Here is a 27,833-nt window from a genome sequence, read left to right as displayed (position 1 = left end):
AGCAAGGGGACATGCCCTGACTCAGCACATTTCCTGAGCAGCTGGGATCTTATAGTGCCCCCAGTGGAACTGAAAGCCACTCATCTGTGGCAGAACCACATAGGAGAATAATTGTATAGAAATATTCACCTTACAGGGAGGGTAGGTGCAGGGGCGGCTCTAGGCACCAGCAAAACAAGCTGGTGCCTAGGGCGTCAAAATCTAGGGGGCGGCAGGCTGGGCCGGTGGACCTGCCGCAGTCATGCCTGCGGGAGGTCCACCGGAGCCCTGGGACGACTGGACCTGCCGCAGGCATGACTGCGGAGGGGGCGCTCGTCCCGCGGCTTGGCTGGACCTCCCGCAGGCATGACTGCGGCAGCTCAAGTGGAGCCGCCGGACCCCCGAACCGTCCGCAGCCACGGGAGGTCCAGCCGAGCCACGCGGGACCAGCGGTCCCTCTGCAGTCATGCCCGCGGGAGGTCCGCTGCTCCCGCGGCTCCGGGGCGCCTCCCGCGCATGACTGCTTGGGGCGGCCAAAAAGGTAGAGCCGCCCCTGGGTAGGTGGTCTTTCGGGAGATACAGGGAGATCAACTGGTTCAAGGAGCTATCATTTTCATGTTTCTGTTCCATGGGTGAATTTAACTCTCAGAGTTTGAAAGTTCACTTGGAAAGACTAGATTACCTCCAACAATGGGGTATGGGTTACATCCCTCAGCAGTATTCCTTGCTGTACTGAATTATTTCTGGGAGAGGCAATGGGCCTGATTCTGTTGTAACTTACACTGGGCCAAATCAGAAGTAACTCCAATGAAGTAAATTGACTTCATCCAGTGTAAAACTGGTGTAAAGGGAGATCTACCTAAGTCAGGCCTAATGTTTGATTCAACCTGGCAAAGGTAGAAATGAATCATAGGACTGGAAGGGACCTCAAGAGGTCAATTAGCCCAGTCCCCTGCACTCATGGAAGGACTAAGTATTATCTAGACCATTCCTGACAGATGTTTGTCTAACTGCTCTTAGAAATCTCCAATGATAGGTACTTTAAATACCTGAGCATCTCAAACAACAGCAAATATACTAATATAGATGCCTTATTAGCAACATGATACTCATAGCATAAAATTCCCTTTCAGTAAAGAAGGAATGATTGGTTTTTCTGTAGCCAGCTGACTGAAAAATCTACTCTGTAGGCTATAGATGTAATAGTTTTTGCCTCATGAAGTATGCTGTTCTAGGATTCATTAAACTACTTTTATTCTATGCATGACTGCAACCATTTTCCAGAGCAAGGGTGTACAGTTCCAAATAGGACATGCGGTTAAAGGAAAAACTGCCCATAATGTATACAGTGCTTTCCTGGGGCTTCAGCATACGTGCCCTTGATTAACCTGGAACATTGCTAATGTTATTTTATGCCATTCATGAGCATCAATCAGCCTTTCACCAGCAATCCGAGCAAATATTTTATTCTGTGTTCCTCGCATACTTGGTAATTATTAGACAATCCATCAAATATAACCAGGAAAGTGACCCCATTTAAGCTGTGTACTTGTAGTACTGGAGAGGCAAAGTGGGTGAGATAGTATCTTATTGGATCAACTTCTGTTGGTGAGAGAGACAAGCTATCAAGCCATACAGACTCTACTTCAGGTCCGGTCAGGTCTTCCTCAATCTTTCTGGTCACTAACAACCTAAAAGCACCACCAGTGTCGATACAGTAGCTAAGCCCACCCCAAGTTATTTACCCCGTTGGACTTGTTACCATAGATACTTAAAATAAGAAAATTAAAAATAAATAAAAATGTCTTTCCATTGACATATCAGGTTCATGATCCCTTTGGATACACTGTGCATATGAGAAGATTAATGGGAGTGCTGTTTATTAACTTTGAATGGCTGTTAACACAATATAACCACTGAGGTCTTATGAGTTTTTCCACTGTTGCAGTGTTGCTCACTAGCTGTGTTAATGAAATTTAAGCTATAATTTCCACTACATTTTCAGGGCCAGATCCTTAGCTAGTATAAAGCAGTATAGCTCCCTTGAAGTTAATAGAATTACAGAGGTACATCAATCACTCATAGACACATAGACTTAAAGGTCAGAAGGCACCATCATGATCATCTAGTGTGACCTCCTGCAAACCTGTGTTAAAGCCTGCAGAGACTCACATCACCGAGTGCACAAAAGGATTAATTATAAGCTAATAAAAACATTTTAACAGCCAGAAAAAAACAGTTTTCAACCATAACACAATTGAAGACCCTGGAGGTATTTCATAAATGGACAGTATCATTAAAGAAGAAAAACAAAGAATTGCAACATTGCTAGTGGTATTTATTTACGTTTTAATGTATGTGCCGAATATACACTCTAGATGCATATACTATGAAAACATTTACACAACTTTCCAGATTCATGCCCTTACATATGCATTTACAATGGTTTCTGTTAAAATGAAAATGAGTCCGTGATATGACTGTCATGTGATTTCAGTGGGAGCAGGAACAGACGCTTTGTCACACAATATTACTGTTAAAGTTACTATTGTGCTGAACTCTGCCTTATTCTCTAATGGCTTTGTAAACATGGACAGTTTTCCCATTGGGGACCAGACCACTCAATTCAGTTTTATGTATGAACTAATTAGGATTTAAATTCAGTTCTCCAGGAGTGAAAGCCAAGTGGTCTAACCCATTCCCTACCATTTAGGTGCTCTGGGTCTGATTCTTCATGGCATTACACCAGGTTTACATCAATGTAACACAAATGATGACTTAACTTGAATGAAAAAAGATGAGTATTGTGCAGCTCTATAACAAGTGTGAATTGTCTCATACCTGTTTGACACATGCTTTCAACTTTATTGTTCATCCTGTTCTTGCATGAAAGAGCCAGTTAAATTAGGTGATACTAGCTGAATCTGGCAAGCTGCCAAAAGTAGAAATGAAGCTGTCTGCTGTGACAGTAGTTTATGGTAATACTGTTTCCAAGAGAAGTGGCCCTGCCTCACCTCTAGCACTCATTTTGGAAGTGGTGACCATTTTCTTCAGGATAATAACCTGTTAAACTGACCCCTTATTTTGCTTCTGCAGTCTTCCGTCTTTCCAGGCTGTTGTGTGCTAAGAGATAGTGAGCAGCTGGTCATTGACATGGCTGATGTTTTATCAGCAATATGTGCATGACATGTTCACCCACAACAGCAAGCTGTGTGCTATTTGGTGAATTTTTTTCTGGCATCTTTTTATTCTTCAGACAGAAAAGTGTGGCAGATGTTCTCATTCCCATGCAAAGTTTTGTAAAGAACCACACAAATCTGAGCTGGAAACCTCTACTAAGTCTTCTAGCCCATTGCCTTGAATCTGCATGATTTGCTTTCAAAACTACTGCAACTAGAATTTAACAGTTTAATTCTCATAAAGGAAGCATAAGAATCAGCAATACACACCGACTCTACATTGACCAACTTAGAAACATTGGGTGAAATCCTGAGCCCACTGAAGTCAATGAGATTACAACCATTATTTATCAAGAGTCAGATCCTTCCTTCCCCGGGCTGTGGATGTAGAAATTATGCAATTTCATTGCATATGCATGGGGCAGGATTTTGGAGTGCCTGAGCGATTGGTATGGCATTACTACAAAGTCCACCTCCATCAGAGTCCTTTGCATAGATATTCAGGAGCAGGAGTGGGGCTGGTGGAGCCTGTCTGCTTAGATAGCAAAGAAAGGTGCTTGAGAAATAAATTAACTAGAGTTTAGCTAGATCCACCACTATATTGATTCACTGGCCATACTCCTGAGAGGGATGGTGGTGTTCAGAATCTGAGTGGTGGCCAGAATGTGAGCGAGGAGGAATGGATAGTAGATACAGCTCTACAGCCTAGGGAGGAGGTTTCCTTCCACACCCGCCCCTGGGGAAATTCCTCAGTGATCGGTCTGGCTGCTTCCGCTGAACTGTGGGCAAGCAATTTGTGCCAACTCTTGTTAGCGTCTTCTGGTGAAGGATTAAAAAGCACCACTGTCGTGCATGAACATTGCTTGTCCATAAGAGCATAAAAATAGTGTGTGTTAGTTTGATCTGTGGAATCTTTTTTTCTAGGTGGTTAGATGTATATTATCTTTTTGGGTTAATGTGGAACTGCAAGAAAGGCCTTTAGCAGCATTGTATAAAATACTGGACACACCTGCCACTTGTCCTGGTAAGGCCAAGTTCCTGGGCCAGCTGAAAGGATTGGCTCTTGATTTCACTGTGTTAGTTGTATAGGGAATCCGTGGAGATTTCATAATTTACATAAGCAAGGAAATCCCATCCCAACTTTCAAAGAAGAGGCGAAAAATACTGCCTTATTTTTTAATATATGGACTTAATAGAGCCCATTATTTAAGACAGCTAATATAGCTCATGTTATTGGTTAGCTGAAGGCTATGTTGTCTCTTTCACCAACAGAAACTGGTCCAAGAGAAGATATTATCTCACCCATCTTGTCTCAGTTGAAGGCTGTATCAGCTGCTGCTCTCCCCTTTGAGATTGGTACTTAAGTCTGAAAAAAAGGAAGAATAAAACAGGGGAGTTCAATGTCCTCCTCTAATTCCTGTTTAGAAAACTGGGTTATTCCTTCATGTGAAGGCCTCTGAGTATGAAGCTCTTACAAACATGAGAGTCGGCTGTCCTTTTTTCTCCTGCTTACTCCAAGTTCAGGAAAAAGAACATTTAATTGTTGGTTTGAAATAATGCAAGCTGCTGTGTGACTTTGAAAACTTCCCTGTGATTAACATTGTTAATTGGATAATTGCAAATGTAATTATATGCTAATTCTTCCAATCGTCTTATTCAGATCAATTATATTTTATCAAATATGACATGTTTCAATTGTAAAAACTGAACTCCTTCTGCAGACTACTTTCCAAAGGGAGGAATTGAAGCAATGTGGTTCAGTGGATAAACCGTGGCACTAAGAGACAGGAGACTGACTCCGGTCACAGACTTGATGTGAACCTTTTTCTTCTCAGTCACTGATCTTCTCTCTGTATCAGTGTGCCCATTTGTAACGTCAGGATAATTATATTTTCTGTCCTTTATAAAACATTTGCCATCCTTGAATAAGAGGTGGTGTATGCATGTGTGACCAGCCCTAGCACCACCTCGGTTGTTCAGCACTTGGGCACACACCTTGCTGGGAGAGGACACCTTTGCCCATGCCCTTTTGACTGAGACTGGGTGGGAATTAATCTCCAGAAATCCTTTTGCCTCCTGTTCTTTAGATGTTGAAAATCTTGAGGAGTGGTCTACTTGAAATACCCACCCAGCAGCAGATTTCCTTAAAACAAGATTGAAAACAGAGAGGAAAGGGAATAAACACATAAAGAACAGTTTGACTAATACAGCTATCTCTCGCTTACCTTCTTACTAGCTAAATTATGAAAGGCATTTTCATCTTAGTTCTAGAGACAAAAGAATGCTCTTACTCTGACATGTCTAAAAACCTAGTCCTCTCTGATCTTCCTTGATCAGCCTATCAGCTGCTCTTCCTGCACAGAGAGAATTCCTCTTTTGGTCCTACACCCAACCTGTTTATCAGGTGTTCATTACTAGATTCAGGAGGGTCTCCTCTACATTTCCATAGGAATGGTTTTGCATGACTCCTGCCCAGGGAAAAGTTCAGTCAGGGTTGCCCTTACCAGGATCGTCTTCTAACCACCTCTCCCCCACAACTCAATTTCTCTCAGCTTTCTCATTGCCAAGCTGATATGTCTAATGCTCTGGTGATTTCCATTTCTTTAGATTAACTACAGCAATCAATGTTTGTCCTGAGCTAGTGTTCCCTTTTATGGGAGCCAACTCATGCATGCCCCCCTTGTGAATATACCAAGTCTCCATCTCTGCTGGCGGCAGAGGTAGGTGGGATTTTAAAAATCTGGACTTAAAAAAAAAGGGGGGGGTGTTTACTTGATCTCCATTAGGCTTAAAAAATTAGATTAAAAAAATCACCATATTCCAGGCCTACCATAATTATTTTCTTTTTAAGATGATCTTGTTAAGAGCCCTTTACTGAGAGACAAATGCCTTTTTGTTTGTTCCACAGGATACTATGGTGATGGTCTAAATGCCATCATTGTGTTTGCTGCATGTTTCCTGCCAGACAGCAGTCGAGCTGATTACAACTATGTCATGGAAAATCTTTTCCTGTGAGTGATATGTGTGAACAATGTGACAGTCTTTTGTGTTAATATGTATAATTACGTACTGAGAGAACCTGTCTTTAATTAAGAGATAATTTAAGATATTAAAAAGGGTGACTTGAATACTATGGGGAAAAACTGCCTTATGTAGAATGCTCAGTGAAGCTCTAAAATCCTGAAACCACTTCACCAGTGAGTGCCAGTCCTACTTGTAGGGGAGAGCAGCCTTCCCTGCCTTTAACCCTCAGTTCATTTTTCAAATATGATTTGTTGTATTGCGTAGCACCTAGGAGTCCCACTCTTGGACCAGGGCCCAGTTGTCCTAGGTGCTGCATAAACACAGAACAAAAAGACTGTCACACAGGGGCACCATTTCAGATGGGGGGAGGAGGGGCAACTTTAATCATGATTCCAAGGGTTACTTAGAAACCTGGAAACTCTAGGGTTTTTGCAGATAGAAGGAGAGGGGGGACAACCAAAAATTATAACTCTAGGGGCTTTGTACTGGGAGGAGAGAACCGCTCAGGGTGAAGGCAGGGGATATCTAGGGGCTGTGTACTGGGAGGAGAGAACCGCTCAGGGTGCAGGGACACGGGTAGCTAGGGGCATGCAAGCAGGAGCGGAGCTCAAGGTGCAGGGAGGGGCTGTATCTAAAGTGGTGCTGCTGCTGTTGCTGGGCCAGCTGTGTGCTCAGTCCCTAGTTGGCACAGTGGGGGCAGATCTGCGGGGCAGGAGCTGGGGTGAGGGGCGTGCTCTGCCCACCTAGGTACACAATGGGCAGGAGGAGTGGAACTCCACAACATCAGCCTGCGGCCAGCTCTGCACAGCAGATCAGGAGGCAGGCTCTCAGTCCCAAGCGGCATGGCCAGTGGGGGCTCCATGGTGGGGACGCGGGGGCAATGCGACGGCTGCAGACTGCAGTGGAGCAGGGCAGAGGGGGAAGGAAGGGCAGCATCTTCCCTCCTACTGCAAACTTCACCCAAATGTGGTACAAAACTCAGAGGAGGGGGCAGGTACTCCCCTCCCCCACCTTCCCGAAATGGCACCCCTGCAGTCACTGCCCCAAAGAGTTTAGGACATTTCCCGAGTCCAGCTGCTTCTGAGTCAGTCACTACGAATGGCAATTGCCAGTGAGGAAGGACATACGAATTTGACCGAGTGAACCCAACTTTGTTTTAATTTTTAACAACAAAGGTAACTCCTAATGGCAACTTGTTCTGGCAGCAAATAGATGGAGAAGGCAATGGCTGCCCTGAGCTGTCTCCAGTCTGCCTCTCTTTGCTGCTGAAATCCTAATCTGCCTGACCCTCCAAGGCCCATGTTTAAAATGAAAGTCATAGAATCATAGGACTGGAAGGGACCTCGAGAGGTCGTCTAGTCCATTCCCCTGCATTCATGGCAAGACTAAGTATTCTCTAGTCCTGGTAAGTATGAACAATTCAAATGCCAACCAAAGCCTGGCCTTGCAGAGGCTGCTGCATAAGGAAATGGTGAACCTGACCATTAGAGCACAACTCCCTGTAGTTCCATCCCCTGGAACCCCAATAGGGGCTTCATGCCTAATTCATAAGAAAGATTGTCTCAGCTCCGGATAAAATATGGCCCATACAATATAAGCCTTAATGGTGGATCATATTTGAAGCATACCCTGATAAGGTAAGCAAAACTCAATACAGCAAAAAGAAACCCTGCAACCATAGGTGCTGGAATTAGGGGTGCTGCCGCACCCACTGGCTTGAAGTGGTTTCCATTATATACAGGATTTACCATTTGGTTTAGTGCTTCTCAACACCCCCACTATACAAATTGTTCCAGCACCCCTACCTGCAACACCACCATAAACAGAAAAACAACAGCAATTGATTTCCTCCCTGTTCCGATCATTACTACTATTCTTCTGAAAGCAGATGCTGCATCTAAATCCTACCTATCATCACCAGCAATCAGAGTAGCATCTTCAAGATATGAAGGGGGGGGAGGAGAAATACCGCAATAGTCCTAAACCTGGCAAAAAACAAGAGAGCATAATTATGACTCAGATTGAACAATTATTCTGTGACTTAATTGAACCCCTCAGTTTTTAAGTAAAGTTATGTCTAACCGGGATAGACTCTTATAGAGGAGGAATCTTTAAGAGTTAAGGGCCAGATTCTTCTCTCGGTTATGCTACAATAAATACAAAGTAATTTTGTTGCCTTCAGGACTTAAAGATTTCCCCACTCAAGGCTAGCAGCAGGATCCCCCCCCTTTTTTTTTTACTCCATTGTCTTCACTGGGATTACTTCAGATTTGTACCAGCGTAAATGAGAGCAGAATTTGGACCTGTGTCTTCAACTTGTCTTGCAACTGGCAGACTCCTGTTTCTTTTATACGCAGAAGTGCAGGATAATGAAACTACAGAGGAAGTATATGGCCACCCATTTATTTTGTTTGTGGGGCAGAAGAGGTATATTCATTGAACTAAAGAGATGTCAGTATACTGATCCCTAGTACATCAGGCTACGAATATATGCGCACAAATTCTTCCTAGTTAATCATATGAGGAATCTCGGGGAGTCCTGCGCTCCCTCATTTTATTTTCTATCACTTCTTGGCCTTAAGCAAAGTACTTTGCATAGATAATCCCACAACTGCAATGCTGTATTCCCCAGATGTCAGCTCCATATCAGTGATTTTTCAGCCTATGACCAGCAATTGTGCATTTAGTTGTTTACATATTTTACCTACTGCGGTTACGATGCCCTGTGGGTCATCAAAGCTTTCTGTCATCAATTTGTTACCTTGACTAATCCGGTTGGATAGTGAGAGTCTGGGCTGAGATCCAAACCCCAGGAGACAGCAGCTGCTGATGCCCTTCCCTGGGATGCTGTAGACCCAGACTGAAATGCCTGCTGTCTCAGCTGCAGCTGCTTAATCCTCAGCATGTTAGCGACAAACAATTACAAGTTCCACACAAGAATCAGTCCACAACCTGCTAAAATTATTTGCTGAAGTCTGAAGAGAGAGTTTGTGCTTTCAAACTCAAGTAGAGCGTTGCAGAAGAATCGCTCCAGTCACTAAGACATTTCCTTTCACCCACGATTTATTTTATTAAAAAGAAAAAAAAAGAACAAATCTTTCATTCTCACGAGGTAGATGAGGAGCCAGGCATCATAAGGGTGGCTATTTTTCCCTAAAATGGCAGTTGCTGTAATTCAGCCACGTTATTGATCTCAGTAGTGTTCACTTATGGAACAGGGAGAAATCAGTCTCTCCACTTCAGGAATTACTAGGTGAAATTCTATGGCTTGGTGAAATTCTGCAGAAGGTCAGATTAGATGATCATAATGATCATCTCTAGTCTTAAAAATCTATAAATCACTCTCTTTATTCTTGATGTTTATTATGATTGACTATGTGTATAGCACCCACCAACCCTCTGCATTTTATACACATAAAAAGACTTGCTCCCTTCTCCATGGTCCCAGTCCCACAAAGACTTACTCACATGCTTAACCTTTTGCATTGTGAGTAACCCCGCTGATGATTCACTGCAATGAGAGCGCAGTTTTAAATTCCACAGGATTACTCACAGTGCATAAAGTTCAACATAGGTATGAGTCTTTGCAGGATTGAGGCCTAAGTACATATAAATGCAAAGGGAAGAGAGGCAATAGAAAGCACTGTGAATCGGTAGTGAAGTGTGACACTAGTCTGGATAGTTCCATGCATTTAATTTAATTAACGTATCCTTATATTTATTTAAAATGGGATTACAAGCACTTCCTGGAGGTGAGAACTGGCCTTCAGATTCTTGTTTGAAAGAACAGTATTTCAAGAAAGGATTTAAAGGAGGAGAGTAGACTGCGAGGTTCTCAAAAACAATCGTGATGAGGCCCAGTAAATACACAGGTAAAGGTTCCCCTGCTATTTTGTACAGACACAGCCCTGGGGCTGGATGGTGGAGTCCAAAAATTTTTGGAAGGGATATTAAACTTGATGCTTCAGGATATAAGCCAATTTCTAACTATTTCAGAGCAAAGTTGCTGTGTTCTGCTAACATCTACAGGCGTCTAACAAACATTTCAGCAGATTGCCCAGGCTTTAGGCTGTTCTGGTGATAACAAAGCCTTTCATGGAAGATGCTATGTTTAGGCACAACACACATCCCATTTCTGAAGGTCGTTCATCAACTTTTTCCTCTCTCAAAGGAAAAGGCTCTGAAAATGTGCTCAGCTTTTCTACCAATGGCATCAGGGTTGCAGAGCTGGATGAGACCTAATGGGGTTGGGGGCGGAAGGGAAAGAGAGGTGATCATCTGCTTCTGTGGAGACAGGACCAGAATTTAAATTGCCCTATTAGTGGCTACTCCCACGGGGGTGAATCTGGCCAACAGAGTGCAGTCCTGTCATAAACTATTGCAGGGTTGGGAATTCATATTAATATGTATGCCTCAGGATTTTTATGTTAAAAAAAGGACCCTATGGTTAGAAGTACTAAGGGGTATTTTATCCCCTCAGCAGAAGCAGGTAGTTTCACACTGCCTCCTAGCTGGTTTAATAGTTTTGGAATTCAGGTAATACCCGTCATTCACGGACTCAGGAGATGGGATCTGTTGCATCTTCTCAGAACAAGAATTACAACTAAGTGTCTTTATGTTCCATTTTTTTTGGTCATATTTTCCCTCATAAACATGCCAATGATTAAAGATGAAGCTAAGTTTCTCTTTGACTGCACTAGTTAGATCTCAGCATCACTTGAAATTTAATTATCATGGTCTCCCTTGTTGACTCTGTCCCCACCCGTAATATTGGAAGTGTTCCAGATTCACTTTCTGAAAGGAAGTTTTCCTAAGGAAACTACATTTTTCTAAAGCTGAAGATGTGTATAGCTTGCAGGATAAGCTGCCACAAACTAGCTTTGAGTCAGTTGTCAATGTCTGCTTGTAATGTAAAGCAAAATGAAATGCTATTTTATTCTAAGTGTGCTTCTATTAATTAATTTATGCCTTATTATGTGGTTTTGATTAGGGATAAATGGATAAAAGATTGTTCACTCACAGGCTTTTATCCTCCAATCAGATATGTAATAAGTACTTTAGAGCTGATGGTAGCTGAAGACTATATGATTGTTTACTTGAATGGAGCAACACCACGAAGAAAGATGCCTGGATTTGGCTGGATGAAAAAATGTTACCAGATGATTGATCGACGGTGAGCACTGTATATTTTCCTCCTTGACCACACCCACTGTTTTAAATGTCATCCTTTAACAATTATTATCGAGCCTGCTTTTATATTATTGATTGCATATAGTCTTTCTACGTGACATTTTTATTTTTAAGATGAAGCATTTTTCTTTCCAATTTAGGTTAAGGAAGAATTTGAAATCATTTATAATCGTTCACCCTTCTTGGTTTATCAGAACTATTCTAGCAGTGACACGACCTTTTATAAGGTATGTAATACACGTCAGTTTTATTTTCACTCAGTGTCCTTCAAAACATAGAAGCCCATGAATGGTCAGAAATGGCTTTAGCACAGGACTTGCTTGTTCCTGATGACCTTCCACAGACGCATGCTTAATTTACAGGTCCCTGCACATCACTTCCCAAGTTCTGAAAGATGAAGTATGTATTCGGATATTTGCCAAAACTTAATACACATGAACAACTGGAGTAATAAATTGCATACATCAGAGGCACACAATTGGACATCTGTATTTGTGTGTACAAGTGGGACTCTCATTTTTAAAAAAATGTTAAGGGTATCGTGGATCACCCCTGCACAAAGCCCAAGTGGGTGTTTTATTGAAATTTCTTAGTAAGAAAACTCCTGATGTGGATTACTTAATTACTTATTGTCCAGTGCTCAAGCTCCTGATCGGCACTTAAAAAAAGCCAGAGAGCAATGACTGAGCTGCACATCCAGCCTGAAGATGAAAATGAAAACAGGCCTTTATCCTCAGTTTTCTTCTAAATGCTGGTTGAAACTATAGTAAAGAACAACATTGTCAGACACATAGAAGAACATAATTTGTTTGGAAAGAGTCAACATGGTTTTTGTAAAGGGAAATAATGCTTCACCAATCTACTAGAATTCTTTGAGGGGGTCAACAAGCATGTGGACAAAGGGGATCCAGTGGATATAGTGTATGTAGATTTTCAGAAAGCCTTTGACAAGGTCCCTCAAACGCTCCTAAGCAAAGTAAGCAGTCATGGGATAAGAGGGAAGGTTCTCTCATGGATTGGTAGCTGGTTAAAAGATAGGAAACAAAGGGTAGGAGTAAATGGTCAGTTTTCAGAATGGAGCGAGGTAAATAGTGGTGTCCCGCTGGGATCTGTACTGCGCCCAGTCCTATTCAGCATATTCATAAATGATCTGGAAAAAAGGAGTGTCAAGGTTCCTTCCCCACTCTGAACTTTAGGGTACAGATGTGGGGGACCTGCATGAGAAGCTCTAAGCTCAATTAACAGCTTAGATCTGGTCTGGCTGCCACCACTCACAAGCACTACTTTCCTTCCCTGGGTAGCCTTGAGAGACTTCACCAATTTCCTGGTGAACACAGATCCTAACCCCTTGGATCTTAAAACAAGGAGAAATTAACCATCCCCCCCTCCTTTCTCCCATCAACTCCTGGTGGATCCAGATCCAACCCCCTTGGATCTAAAAACAAGGAAAAATCAATCAGGTTATTTAAAAAAGGCTTTTAATTAAAGAAAAGAAAGGTAAAAGAAAAACCTCTGGGGGAGAGATTAGCATACCAGCTACTCCCACAGACAACAGATTCCAAACACAGAGGATGTTCCCCTGGGCAAAACCTTAGTTACACCAAAAAAATACCCAAATACCCAATTTGATTCTTCCTCTAATTGCACAAGACAGGCTGCAAAGAAATAAACATAAACCTATTTATTCCTTTCTAAAACTTACTACTCTGATAAGAGGCTGGTTCCTTGATCTTTTTTTCTCCGAGTGAAACTGAAACTGACTAAACAAAGAAACTTCCCTCCTTCCTTTTTAAACATCTTGTTCCCCCATTGGTTCCTCTGGTCAGGTGTCAGCTAGGCTAGGTGAACTTCTTAACCCTTTACAGGTAAAAGAGGCATTAACCCTTAACTATCTGTTTATGACAAGGAGTAAACAGTGAGGTGTCAAAATTTGCAGATGATACAAAACTACTTAAGATAGTTTAAGTCCCAGGCAGACTGCAAAGAGCTACAAAAGGATCTCTCAAAACTGGGTGACTGGGCAACAACATGGCAGATGAATTTAATGTTGATAAATGCAAAGTAATACATATTAGAAAATATAATCCCAACTACACATATAAAATGGTGGGGTCTAAATTTGCTGTTACCACTCAAGAAACAGATCTTGGCATCATTGTGAATAGTCCCCTGAAAACATCCAATCAATATGCATAGGCAATCAGAAAAGCAAACAGAATGTTGGGAAGATAAATAATAAGACAGAAAATATAATATTGCTTCTATATAAATCCATAGCACAGTACGCCACATCTTGAATACTGCATGCAGATATGGTTCGCCTCATCTCAAAAAAGATATACTGGAATTGGAAAAGGTTCAGAAAAGGGCAATGAAAATGATTAGGGGTATGGAATGGCTTCCGTATGAGGAGAGATTAATAAAACTGGAACTTTTCAGCTTGGAAGAAATGACTAAGGGGTGATATGATAGCGGTCTATAAAATCATGATTGGTGTTAAGAAAGTAAATAAGGAAGGATTATTTGTTTCTTCTTATAACACAAGAAATAGGGATTACCCAATGAAATTAATAGGCAGCAGGTTTAAAACAAACAAAAGGATGTATTTTTTTCCACGCAATGCACATTCAACCTGTGGAACTCCTTGCCAAAGGATTTTGTGAAGGCCAAGACTATAACAGGGTTCAAAAAAGAACTAGATAAATTCATGGAGGATAGGTCCATCAATGGCTATTACCCAGGATGGACAGGGATGGTGTCCCTAGCTTCTGTTTGCCAGAAGCTGGGAATGGGTGAAAGGGGATGGATCATTTGATGATTACCTGTTCTGTTCATTCCCTCTGGGGCACCTGGCATTGGCCACTGTTGGAAGACAGGATACTGGGCTAGATGGACCTTTGGTCTGAGCCCATGTGGCTATTCTTATGTTATAATCAGGTAATCCCTCAGTGAGCACTCACAATAAAAGGGAAGGTTCCACCCCCTATGTTTTCTTTAAGTGTGAGATTGTGAAGGGGGGAAATGAAATCATCTGTGGCATTTCTGTGTTTCAGTTCGAAATTCAGCAGCAAAATCCAGTATGTTGGCACATTGGCAGAACTCAGTGATGTGATTCCAATGGAATATGTACACATACCAGAGAGTATTGTCAAGTAAGTGAAGCATAATAAGAAAGAATGTACTTATACTGGTGAAAAAAGTTACCATCATCCAAGCAAGGTATTGTTATTTGCAAGCCTGAACTGTAACCAGATTATGCTTCTAAATCCCATTTCACATGGAGTGACGTGATTATTTACAATGTTTGGATTGGAGGGCTAGTATTCAAGAGTCTATACGGGAGTTAGAAAACTTTTACTTTTATTAAGAATTATTAAGAGTCAGCACTAATTCAGCTGCACGAGCAGGAGTGAGCCAATTCCAGTTTTGCCTGGTTCCACAAGAACTCCATCCCACTCTGAAGCAGTAAAGCATTCAGTCAATGAAACACAAGAAAGAGTTATTATCTAATCAGAGAAAACTCTTCATTCACTAATCGTAACCTGAAGGCCGCACAGGAAAGCTTAATCCTTTCATGAGTATCACACTGCATTTCGAATGATTGCTCTGCAGTTAAGTCTTACTGTACTTTTTGTCTTTAATCTTACTGCATTTAGGACGGAAGCAACAATTCAAAGATAGCCAATTGATAAGATCACTATATTTTGCACAGTGAAAATCCTGGGGCTCATCTATTATCTTTTGTCAAATCATATTAGCCTGGTGAGGAAACCATATTGCTTCCATAAGTAGTTGTGGGGCAAGCAAGGAAATACCAGCCCTCGTTGGAGGTGCTTGTGACTTCTCTAAAAGAAAGGTTCTTCACACTCGGGTGTACATACTCTTCCCTTTGTGAAGATTTATTTTGCAAAGAAGGGGTCTTAGCACACTTCCTTTGCCTTGGTCAAAACTGGGTATGTCTGACATACAGAATTAAAAAATAATGCATGTCAGAGATAATGTAACTTTGCAATAATGATCCATAAATAAACTATGATTGTTTTCCAAGTTTTTTAATCGTACTAAATAATTTCAGCCTCTCCCTCGTCTTCAGTTCTGCAGTAGATGACAATCTGAGATGAGTATGGATGCTGTCCTATATTTCACAAGCTATTCAGTGTAGCTGTCAGAGATTCATACAAAAATACCTCAATCTATACGATAGATTTAACAAACATCTTTCAATTGCATTTATAAAACATATTGGTGCAGGGGGCAGGAAATGAGATGTTTTGAGACATGCAAGCTCCTCAATAGCTCTGGAAAGCATAGTGATACTGGTAAAGACAGTTCAGTGCAATTGAGGAAGGATGTTCTGGGGAGTAAGATGATGCACAGGTCGAGGATATTTAATTGTCTGTGCAACTACTTTACCGGCAGGATAAATGTGTTGATGAGGAGTAGTTATAATACTCAGCTAGCAGTTTTTGATCTGAAAAAGTTGAAATGGATTAATGTCCCAGAAAAGTGTAAGTGCTCTCTACAAATGTCCTCAACCCTTTCTCTTTTATTTTTAATTTCCTTTCTCCTTCTGTACTTCATGGCAACTTTCTCATCCCTCCCTTCTTGATATTTTTAAGTCATTGTCATTCCCCTTGTCTCTTTTTTCCCCTCCCTACTTTTCCTGTACACGTTTCTGTATCTGTACAAGGGGTGTGATCTGAGGGGCCAGGAGATGTGTCTTGCATCTCAGGCTGTGAGGGCATATGCTGCTGCCAGCAGCAAGAAGAGCAGTATACTGTGCTCCAGTTTGCCTCTTCCCTGCCTGCCATGAGTAATCCTGCTCTGATTAGAAGAATTAATATAGCAGAGAATGCAACAGTTGGCATCCTGGTTCCTTTGTTGACTAGTGCAGGGTTTGCCCCTTAACCAATAGCAAGTCTGCTGGACCTAGGGTGACCAGATGGGATGAAGAAAATATCGGGACACATGGGAGTGGGGGTGGGGGGAGGGGAAGGTCCCGCCAGTGGAGAAAAAAAAAACAGGAGTGCAAAATACCGGGACAAATTGCCTCCTGACTGATGTTCAGTCGGGACGCAATTTGTCCCGATATTTCGCACTCCTGGGTTTTTTTTGTTTTTTTTATTCCCTCCACTGGCAGGACCTTCTCCCCTCCCCCCCCCCCATGTGTCCCGATATTTTGGGACAGCTGGACCCATGGACAAAAGATGGATTCATGCCAGTTTTTCTTCTTGTTTTGTTTTTAATCAGGAGGTATTCAAAATAGATTAGGTTTTTGTTTTGGGGTTTGGTTTGGTTTTTAATTGAGGACAACAGTGAAATAAAGTTTGCTCATTTTTCTACTTCTATATTATTTGAATTTATAGATGTTTCCCCTTCATTCACTTTTATCTTGTAAGGTATGATGAAGAGAAGTGTTTTAAGAGAAGAATGAGGTAAAAACTCTTGCTCTGCAGCTCATGCTACTGTCCATAATGGAGCAAACATGTGTGAAACAGCCTTTCACATATAGGTGACCTCAACAGCTGATTGAGAGAGGTTTCCTGTGCATTTACTTTTATGTAATTTCCTGTCTTACTTCCCCCTTCGAGCTGTTGAGATCAGCCTCCTTTGCAACTAAAACCTACTAAACTGGAAAAATCCTTGTCTTGGCCGAGGCTGCAGCGAATGTAATTGTATCTGGTAGAGCAATGGAATGTTTTCAGCTTCATACAGCGAGCATGCCTCAAACCCCTGCTACTTTTATGTGTCTGCCTCCAGATGAGCTCAACAAGGAGTTACAGAGTAAAAGAGGGTAAAACTGAACAGGCAGAAATGACGCAATATTGAATATAAGAACGTTAGGGACAGTGCAGAAAATGGAGTGAATATTTTAGAAGCATGTACCTTACTTGTTCTTTGCTTTGCTATTGCTCTGCTTCTCTCTTATGCTCTGCTTGCTTCTTCTTTGTTTCTTCTCTACATCAATAACTTTTACTCACGCAGACTGGATGAAGAGCTGAGGGAAGCATCAGAAACAGCTAAGTAAGACAGTTTTCAGCTAGCTGCTGGCATTACGTTTACTTGGTTTACAGGAATGATTGGGTGAAACCACATTATGTTTGCCACTGCAATGAGATCATCAGCTGAGCCCTGGTACCTCTAGGCTTGGCAGTTGATAGCCCCAGCACCTCTGGGCTTGCTGCATCAGTTATGAATGTAAAACAATTGCTTGAGCCCTGGCATCTATTTACTTGAGCCCCAGCACCTCTTTCATTACAAATTAAGCACTGAAAATCATTATCTGAATTACTGTATAAGGATGCCACATTCGAGAATCCATTTCCTCCTCTCTCACAAAGGTTTTGCTCTTGACATCAGTGAGTGCCTGACCAGCAGGGACCTAGTTTTCTGTGATAAAAAAACCCAAATTCTCCAATAAAACATAACCCCCCACGTTTTTCTGTGATTAAAATGAAATGCTGAAGTTTAATTTCCCTAGACACAATATATATAGGTATCAGTTGAACACAATGGTTTATTGAACCCTGTTTATCTGGTCTAATTGGGACCAGGGTCAGCTCCAGGTTGCGGGGCTCAGACTGTCAGCCCCGGTTTGGTTAATATGGAGAACCAGATAATGGAGCCTCAGATAAACAGGGTTCTGCTGTATATGTTTTTAGTTTTTCACAAAATGTAAAAACTAAAGATTCTTTGTGAAAACGCAAATTCCACATTTTTCTGCAGCAAACTGATTTCTAGGATCCACCTACCCCACTCATTAGATGACTTACTCCATTTATAGTATGGACTTTGGACACTTTTCAGAAACAAAAAATTACACTGATTTACTCAGTTAAGCTGGACCATGATGTACTCAAATTGCCAGATGGGTTGACTGACATACCTTAAACTGCGTACACAGTAAATCAGTGGTTCAGCTGGGGATCAGACCCTAGTACCCTTCTGGCTCCCATGCCTTTGCTTTGACCCTAAGACACACTCAGACAGTATGGAAGAAGAGCACTGTAGAAATCCCTAGATAGAGACACACAACACTTCACTTTCACCAAGTTATGGGGAATGAGAGTGGATACTATGATGACAAAAACTCAGGGCCGCCCAAAGGATTCAGGGGGCCTGGGTTCTTCAGCGGCGGGGGGCCCCCGCTTCGGTGGTTTTTGGCGGCGGGGGGTCAGGGCGGAAGGACCCCCCACCGCTGAAGATCCGGAGCGGAAGAAGCGAGAGTTTTCCGGGGCCCCCGGAGCGAGTGAAGGACCCCGCTCCAGGGCCCCTGAAAAACGTTTGTGGTGGCCCCTGCGGGGCCCGGGGCAAATTGCTCCACTTGTCCCCCGACCCCCCCACGCGGCCCTGCAAAAAACTTTTAAAATATGGCCTGTTCCAGATTTTATCTGGGATAAAGCAATTTTGCAGTGTTCTGGGCAAATGGGTCTTGAATTAACTGCATGATCTTTAGCCAGCACAGCCTTAAAATACAATCCTGGTTTTCCATTTCAGATTCATAACTATAGATGGCTCAACACTGCCATTTCTGAAGAAGTTAAAATTTATCAAAGACATTAATTCAAATCGCCCTTTTGATGATTAAACTGTTATTCCAGTGCTACACCAAAAGATAGATTATAGTGTATTTTTTTGGTAAAGTCTATTTTTTCTGTGCATATTAGTCATAATGTCTCTGAAGAAGGAGGTTGCATCTGCAGGGCCTATCTGACTTCTTTCCCTACTTTTTTGGAACCAGCCACTGTTTTTGAAGATTCTCTTCAGTCCCCCTCTTTTTCTTTCTGCAGTTTACATTTTCAGCCATGCAGTTTTATGTCTGTTGTATTGATTCCTGATGCCTTCTCATTTGTGGTCAGACATTCCCATCAAATTCTTTTGAGAATTCAGTCTATATAGCCACAGAAGAGAAAGGTGACGTAAAAAATCCAAAATACTTGTATTCACCTTATATACACCCGCTGTTAGTCCTGGAGAAACTTGACTGACTCGGTGCCTGTAGCAAAAACTCACATTTAAATCTCTCTTGTAAACGGCAAATATCTGACATTTGTGGGCATGACACATCAGGCATGTGCCATCAGGGATTTACCCAGACACCTAAAACAGGGACAGAAGAAGAACACGGTGAGAAGTGGGACTGCATCCATTCTATTCAAAACATCCTTCTGTGGGCTGTCAGCGTTCCGTATGTGCCAAATAAATCAGGATACCTGAGAAGGAAAACTGCATGGGAGAAAATTGCTATCTTGTTAATAACCTTTCCTGTGTAGGTTGCAAATTATAGCACAGGAAGTGCAGGGGGGACTGGAGAGGCATGTGGGAACATTATTGTTAGGTGTACAGAGTCTGTTTGTAGTACATGTCCCATCCACAGTCAAATATGTTCTAAGGAAATAGCCATAAAAAGACTCCTCTGAGTTAATCAGTGTAATGTACACACTGAACTGTTACATTCATGTTAACATTGTTTTATGTTATTGCCCAATCACCAGTATTCACTACAGTTAGTTACATCCCAAAATATAATTTCATATTTTAAGAGAGAAATGCAGAGAAAATGTTTACTGCTGCCTGTTTTCTCTTGAACCCAGAACTAGCTGCCTCTCAAATGAGCCGGAAATGACTTCTATGGTGCAGGAGTAAGAATTCACAACTAATGACAATAATATTGTAATGTTATGACCATGCAGTTTGACTCCGAGGGCTAGGTAAACTCCATATCATTTGTTGCAAAACCAAATGCTTTTCAATTTTCTTTTCAAGAGCCTAATCCAGGGTGTTCAAACAGAAAAAATGGTGTTTCATTGCTGCACTCAAGATGATTGAATTGTACGTATTTATAGTGCAGTGGAGTTTAAAATGTTCTAGCTGCTTTCCAAACAGAGGCAAACACAGTCCTTGTCCTGGTGACTGTACAGGTTTAAAAACAAAGACGTATGGCGGGTGGGGTGGGGGAAATTGGAAAAGGTATAAAGTGATCAGGGAGATGAAGGGCACATGTCTCACTAGTTACAAGTTTGTTTTTCAATGGCACATTCCAAGCTTCTGCTACAAAGCTCATTGAAGAAATGTGAGTCATTCCATTTATTTTAATGAGCTCTGGATCAGGCTCTAAATTCCCTTCTTCTCTTGATGTCCTTCACAGCAATCCCTGACTTCATTTCCAGTGTGTTTATGCCCCTCCTTCCCAAAATTGGACTTTGGGTAATGGGAGCAGTTCAATAATCAGTCACAGTTGTTAACATTGAGACAGTATTTTGGCACACGGCTCCTAAAGCCACCTCATAACTGAAGCAGGCGAGCAGAGGGTAAGACTGCGGCCCATCCTGTATGGCTGCAAAGGTATGTAAGGCATGTAAGGTTCTTTCTTGCACTGCCAATTCCTGTCATTGGTAGCAGCCAGTGATGGGCAGCAGGTTCCACAGAGCTGCTACGTGCCCCACCTGCACTGGTGGGTAGGAAGGGGTGCATTATGGGTAGACCTTGGCTATACCCACCCAGTGCACTGGGCTGTGTAGCAGTGTGTTATAATACTGCACCAAGGATAGACCCAGCACAGTTTAATACCTTCACCAGAGCACTGGGAAGACCAGGATGGAGGTTGGGACACTCAGGGTTGCAATGTCCCCTTCAGACTGCTCCAGTGGCAGCACAACAGCTGCTGCCTAGTACCTAGGGTGAAGTATAACATCATGATCTTGTCTATAATGAGTTGGAAATGTGCCAAAACAGGGAATAATGGGACTTTTCATTATTGTCACTGGGTTTTTTTATTCAGCTGTATAATTCAGGGAAAATATAGATTCTACCCTTAAAACAACCACTTGGGCCATGCAAGAATTACCACTTTTGTGTGAAATTTCATTTAAAATTTTGCAGATTCATTTTGAGCAGCTTCATGGTCCCACAATGTTGCTTTTCAATGAAGTTTTACAATATTTCATTGTGAAAACTAATCTTTATTGAAAGAAAATTCCAAATGTTAAAGGGTTTTCCCCAAAAATGTCAATTTTAAAAATTAAAATCAAGAAAATGGACAAATTTTCTAAAATTAAAAAAAAAGAAAAAAAAAGATTTTAGTGTAGCTATAAATACTTTGAACAGTTCCATTGACTTCCAGTACCTATCAGCTGTTGAATCATTTACCCTAACATTGCTTTCTCTATTTCACTTTGGACTAATTATACATATCAAAATAGTCTATTAAACTCATTCTAAATCACATCAACAAAAAATGGGTCTCTAATGTACAAAACAGCACTCCCTAGGTGTTAACTCCTAATTCCGGAAGCAGTATAGCATTACTGATTCATTGAAAAATTCTGTTCTATTAGTAGCACAATTATAAATAAGCAAGCAGATAGGACTCTGACTTCCCATGGAGAGCTGAGATGTGGAATAAGAAGGAACCATTTTTATATAGTCGCTTTTCAGAATAAAACTGTACTTTAAACTGTCTCAAGGTTGTACCTGGTATCTGTGGCAGAACCAAGAATAGAACCCTGGCATGCAGGCCTGTCCACCTATTAAAACACACACACATATTTTTCCCCCCCAGGCATAGGATACCTAGTTAAAACTTAGGCTTTGTCTATACTACCACTTTTGTCAGTAAAACTTTTGTCGGCCACGGATGTGAAAAAACACCTCCCTGACCGACATACGTTTTGCCGGCAAAAGTGCTGGTATGGACAGTGCTATGGTTGGCAGGAGAGGGTCTCCTGCTGACATAGCTAACACTGCTCATTGGGTGTGGTTTAATTATGCCAGCAGGAGAGCTCTCTCCTGCCAGCAAAGAGCGGCTAAACAGGAGATCTTACAGCGACACAACTTATAGCTGTGCCGCTGTAAGGTCCGTAGTGTAGACATAGCCTCAGTCTTGGAGCTCTGGGAAAAAAATGTGTACCATTATCAAAACAGATTTTAAAAATAATCATGGGGCTTGACAAAAAAGCAAAAAAATGTTATGGCATCACCAATTTTTCTGTTTTCCACAAAAGCAAAAGACTGTTTTTGCAGCAAAAATGACACAGTTCATCAATGAGAACATCAAATTTTCATTGGGTCTAATGTGTGAACATTTGGGATGAATTCCGAGCTGAATTGCTATTTCTCATGCCAAAAAAAATGTGTGTCCATTTTCCAAAATGGCAAAAATTCACCCTTGTTCATAATAATAAATTCTTGCAAAAATCAGTTTTCACCCATAAACACCCTCTCATTGGCATTGATAGTTTTGCACAAATCTGTTCAATATCCTTTATGCTGAAGCCTCTCTGGAGTCTGCCCAGCCCTTAGCTTGTTGTGGTTTTTTCTTTATATCCATTTGCAAGGCTTTTGTCTGGTGGTGTGCTCCCATGTTTTCTGTTTTGTGGTTTGAATGACAACTTTCTTTTTTTTCCTTTAAACAAAAGTATTCAGTACGCTGAAGCATTTTGCATGTTTTAAAAACAATACTGATCTTGTGGGAACATAAATATGCAGTATGCCTCCAGGAGAGCTTTACAGCACTCTGTATTCTACAAAGAAAAATAATGATCTAATGTGGTGATAGCTCCCTTATTCTAAAGAATACCAATGAAACTGAGGGATGGATTCATCAAAGGCATAATGGGGAGATATTTTTCAGATTTTTAATTATAACTAATAAATGCTACTCTTATTACAATTAGAGACAGCATCACTTACAGACAGGTATGTTGCTGATTACTGATGCCCTGATTCTCTTCTCGATTTGCAAAGATAGAGGGGGGCAAAGCTGTGTGGGATGGAAACAGGGATATGGAAGGAATGAACAAGAGCTTCACAGAATACTTCTCACATCCCAAATTTATGATGCTCCCCTCCTAAAGAACACTGCAGGGCCAGGGCACAACCAGAGGTTGGACAGGGGGCACATTCAGGGGGTCGGAGGATGGTTTGGATATGGGGAACTTCTGCTGTCCCTGGCAGGTCCCTCAGGGACCCAAGAGAATTCTCATTCACCAGCCATACTGGAGTTAATGGTGGTAGAAGCATCCATTCCAGGGTTTCTGTGCCTGTCTTTCAGAGGAAGAAATGTATACAAAGGGCATAGCCAACGGATGCAGCAGAAAGCATGGCAGGGGGAAGTCCACCCTTGCAATGAACCTTGCTGTATTTTTAGAGATCAAAGCCTTTTTAAAATAAAACACTGGCCTTCTACAAATATTGACATTTAGGAATAACTATTAGTCTAATCATTTCTTCATTTTCATGGCAGAAAGTTCCATAAATAATGTCTCTATATTATTCCTTTAAGGAATCTAGCTCTCTGCTTTAAAATGATGTAGTGCAAATATAAATCTACATTCACTTCCATTTATAAGTATATCTCAGATTTCAGTAATCAACGTGCTCGAGCAAATGGATGAGTTGCCCATCTGTGCTGGCAGGATATGGGGTGTCTGCATTGCAAGTTTATTTTAAATTCCAGTAAATATGACCACATTGCTGCCAGGGCTTCTTTGAGATGGATGGCAAAAATGTGTTTCTGGATACATCCTTAATGAAGCCATTGTGTAGCCTAGTTTCCCCGCCTCCACCCACACACACTTTGGGCCCAATTCTACTCCAGCTCAATCAAAGAGAATTTGGCAATTGACAACAAAGGGAGCAGCATCAGGCCTTTAAATTTTCCATATTAAGTAGAAGCAAGATAGGGCCCAAAGGGACTGTCTGAAGTATTTAACACTGGAGCATTGAAGTCAATGAGAGTTCTCAGCACACTGCAGGACTGGAACCTCAAGACTGGGAAAAGAAGTAGCAATGTGTTGCATAGCATTGACTTATTGTTTTGTTTATTTTAAAGACTTGATGTGACGCTGCAAAAAGAAAAACCATAACTTCCAGGCACTCGAAGAAGAGGGGTTGTCTGGATTTGTCTCTCTGACGCAGAAGGCCATGGAGGAAGGGGCAGTTTGGTTCATTTCCTTTAGTTTTATGATTAGCTCCGTGCTGTTCAGAATTTCTGAAGAAAGCTAAGGGCCTGACCCTGTTGCCATAGAGGCTGCAGGCTTTGGCTCTCACTTTGTAGATTATCTTCAGAGGTATCGTTTGCAATAAGAAAATGGATTTAGCATTGTTTTATGTAACTGTGTATATTTTTAATTTAAAAATATCAGAGTTAACCAACAATGTGCCTCATGGGTAATTCAGTGGAACCCTCACAAGGGAGTAGTTATGTTTTGTCTTCAGTATTTTAACATTTATGCCTAGCTTAACAAAGTGATATTATTACAATAAACACTTAGCTTAGTTTGTTTCACAGATTAGCTATAACACTACTGTTTAAAATACTTCTAGAGAAGCTGCATATTTTTCTCTGACTGTGTTGATAGCTCTTGCTGTCTGTGAAATGCTACTTGTTCAGGTTGTGCTACTGATAACATTACATAATCATTTGCTTGGCCAGAGAGAAGCCTAATTTTTTAATAAATATTTGAATTATTAACGAGATTTCTCAGAGAGAAAATAACTAATTGAAAGTTTTATTTTAGTAATTGAGTTCAATGCTTTTATTTTGTAATGTCAGTCTTTTTTTTAAAGTGATTAATATTCTAAATGATTATCTCATGATCTAACAGTGTTGAAAAAATTAAAAAAAGCAAACTCAGTATATCTAAAACTGTGATAATTCAAAACGGCATCTTTAGCTCAAGTAAGACAGGCTGATTATTCCAGGTTTGTAGTATTAACACAGAAAATCCTCAAAGTGCTAAATAAAATATACAAATCTATAGCGTGGTGCCATGATCATTCAATGTATTTATCAAAATAGTCTGAGAATATATTTTATATCAGTAAAGTAATGATTGAAAAGCAATTTGAGTTATGTAGCAAGAGAACTCACCAGAAAATAACCCCACCCCCCAAAAATAACATTTATTCACAGCTGCTATACCACATTCTGGTATGTAAGACATTACAGCATGGCCGTGTGCTAAACATGGGAAATACTTGCTGTGGTGGTGATGGGTAAATGTTGATTTTTTCTAATGGTGACCACTGTATTTGCATAACAGAATGCAGGGCCAGCCTTAGGATTTATGGGGCCCTATACAGTATTATTAAACTGGTGCCCCTATGCCTGATGGTAGCCCGGGCTCTCATGTGTATTTTAGATAAGGGTCTTTTGAAGGCTTTATTTAAAAAACTGTATGTCTGAAGATCCAAGTATTTAAGGCTAAAGATGAATACTCAGATTGTGCATCTAAAAAATCTATGCAAGGATTTTTTAGAGATGTGATTTTTATCATCTTCAGCAACACACTAATGAACAACTTTTAAAGCAAATTTTAAACTAAGGTCCTGTAGACTAACATGTTCTGAGTAAAGTAAATGTGACAGTCATGCACAACTGTTTGTCAGTGAATTCAGAAACTGATGGTATATACCTGGGGGTTGGCAAATGCCTGTTCAATGGCCTCATTACCACTTGAATGGCTCTTTAACAGTTTCAGTGTTGTGCTAATAGGTCTGGCAGGCTGGAAGGCTTTTTCACTTTTAATTACTAGATCCCCTCTGGAGGAAGACTCACCAGGCTGCAGCAGCCAGCAGTGGTGGGAGCCCGCAGGAAGGGTCAGAACAGGGATAGGAAGAGGCGCGAGGGTGCCCCAAATTTTTGGGTGCCCTAAGCAGCTGCGTATGCTGATATGCCTGCGGGCGGGCCTGACAATGTAATTGATAACCAAATTCATTCTACTTGTCTCTTTCAAACAAGAGAGTCTGGTAGTAGATGTATAGATCCTGTAGGAAAAACACAGTTTGGAATAAACATGGTTCACCACTAAGAGTCACTGTTATGCCCCAAAATTCAGCACTGATTTGGCTGAAATAAGCAGATCATTGTAGGAAGCAATTCTAGATGCTTTCTTCATCTCACAGCTTACATGTGAACTAATTCTCAGCATCCTGTATTACTAATTAACAGAAGAGAGAATCACTAGACAGAGAGAGCAAAGAGGTTAGTCAGGACAGAAATGATGTGAGAATTGTTCTTAGTAAAATCTAAAGTGAGAACAGAATCTGATCTGTTTTTGTCCTATAGCAAAATAAAATCTACATTTTTGTTTTAAAGTGAGCACATCTCAGTCTCTGTAGATTATTCTCTTATATCAATAATGAGTCATACTGCAAACAAGAGAATGAATATCATTGTGTGCCCATTTGTTCAGCTACTCTAATGCAGATTAAGTGTCAGAAGGACAAGAAGTTGCCAAAATCTTACTTATCTACCACCAAGCAAACCTGAAATGTCATCACATTAATAGGTTATACCAGATAATATATTTTATCTCTGCTTTCTATCAAGTCCTGTGAATTTTCACAGGGAAAGGGCCCGATCCTACGAGGTGCTGATCATCAATTCCTGTTAACTTCACAGTGACGAGCCCAAAATTAGTATCCGGTTGTTTGCCCAATATTCCAGATATTTGAGTCTTGGCTTTGATATGGCTTACAGAAGTAATACTATTTAAAATACTGGAGATAAACGCTTTATTTAGGAATTAATATTTGTGTTAAACTTCCAGATGTTAATTAAGATTAATCTGGATATGAATAATTAAAAATGCATAACAGCATGAACTCATATCATCTGTAAACCTGCAGTTAAAGCAACCTAGAATGAGCTGCATCACATATATTACACTCTGGGGGACAGAAATGTTCATGGAGGGTGAAATTTACTCCACTGCAGGGCCTCAACAGAAATCCGATGCACCTATTTTCAGAGCCCGATTGAGGCTTAAGTGCCACATAGTCTCGCACTGGCCCTCTGCATAGGAGGTGAATTTCACTCTAGAGGCACTTTCATGCAAAAGGATTTGATCAGTCGGAACAGACTAATTTGATAACGGCATCTGGTGATGGAAAGGACACATTTAAACCAAATGTCATGTTAAAAAAAAAATAGGACTGCCAATATGATGGTGTAAAAAAGATCACTGTGGCTTAAAGAAAAGGTGTGGTTATCTTTGCTCATTAAAAATATATTTTTAAAATATATTAATGGTCTGATATAGCAACAATATATTATACTAACAAGTATATGCAATATCTAACCAAAAAATCAGTGGTTTGTTCAAAGAGGAATATTGTATTAGAATTGCACAAGTGTACTCTTTTATACACAGATTTTTTTCCCTACCATGTATCAGTGCTCAGAGCAAGATATAAATTAACTTACGATTTGTTTTGTTAAAAAAAGAAACAAACAAAAAAAAACCTATGCTCACTAAATTGTAGACTAAGCAATACAAGGATATGTAATATCACTGTATGTACAATATGTATGTCTGATTCAGAAATAAAAAGCTTCAATACAGCATTAAAAGTGCCTCATTTCAGCACTGCTCCAAATTTTTTTGTAGCTCACAATGTTACAGGTTATTCTGATAGCTCCAATGCTTCCCTTCCATCATTCACCATAGTCTATGA

At 40.9% G+C, this 27,833-nt stretch overlaps 1 protein-coding gene across 2 annotated transcripts in view; it reads left to right on the top strand.

Moving 5' to 3' along the window:
* The window catches only part of PRUNE2 (prune homolog 2 with BCH domain), a 142,845-nt gene extending 117,330 nt beyond the window's left edge, over nucleotides 1-25,515 (top strand). The window contains exons 11-18 of one of the 2 annotated variants that reach the window (XM_045022105.1): nucleotides 6,067-6,169; nucleotides 11,224-11,355; nucleotides 11,513-11,599; nucleotides 14,426-14,524; nucleotides 16,772-16,807; nucleotides 17,358-17,396; nucleotides 19,967-20,014; nucleotides 24,205-25,515. In XM_045022105.1, the coding sequence (XP_044878040.1) occupies nucleotides 6,067-6,169; nucleotides 11,224-11,355; nucleotides 11,513-11,599; nucleotides 14,426-14,524; nucleotides 16,772-16,807; nucleotides 17,358-17,396; nucleotides 19,967-20,014; nucleotides 24,205-24,238 (578 nt within the window). In that variant the 3' untranslated portion in view covers nucleotides 24,239-25,515. The remainder of the gene's footprint in view (nucleotides 1-6,066; nucleotides 6,170-11,223; nucleotides 11,356-11,512; nucleotides 11,600-14,425; nucleotides 14,525-16,771; nucleotides 16,808-17,357; nucleotides 17,397-19,966; nucleotides 20,015-24,204) is intronic. The other variant, XM_045022106.1, reaches the window with a different exon arrangement.
* Nucleotides 25,516-27,833: the final 2,318 nt, after the last annotated feature.

Source organism: Mauremys mutica, chromosome 6 (genome assembly GCF_020497125.1).
Source record: "Mauremys mutica isolate MM-2020 ecotype Southern chromosome 6, ASM2049712v1, whole genome shotgun sequence".
NCBI lineage: Eukaryota > Metazoa > Chordata > Testudines > Geoemydidae > Mauremys > Mauremys mutica.
This window is presented reverse-complemented; position numbering and strand designations above follow the sequence as displayed.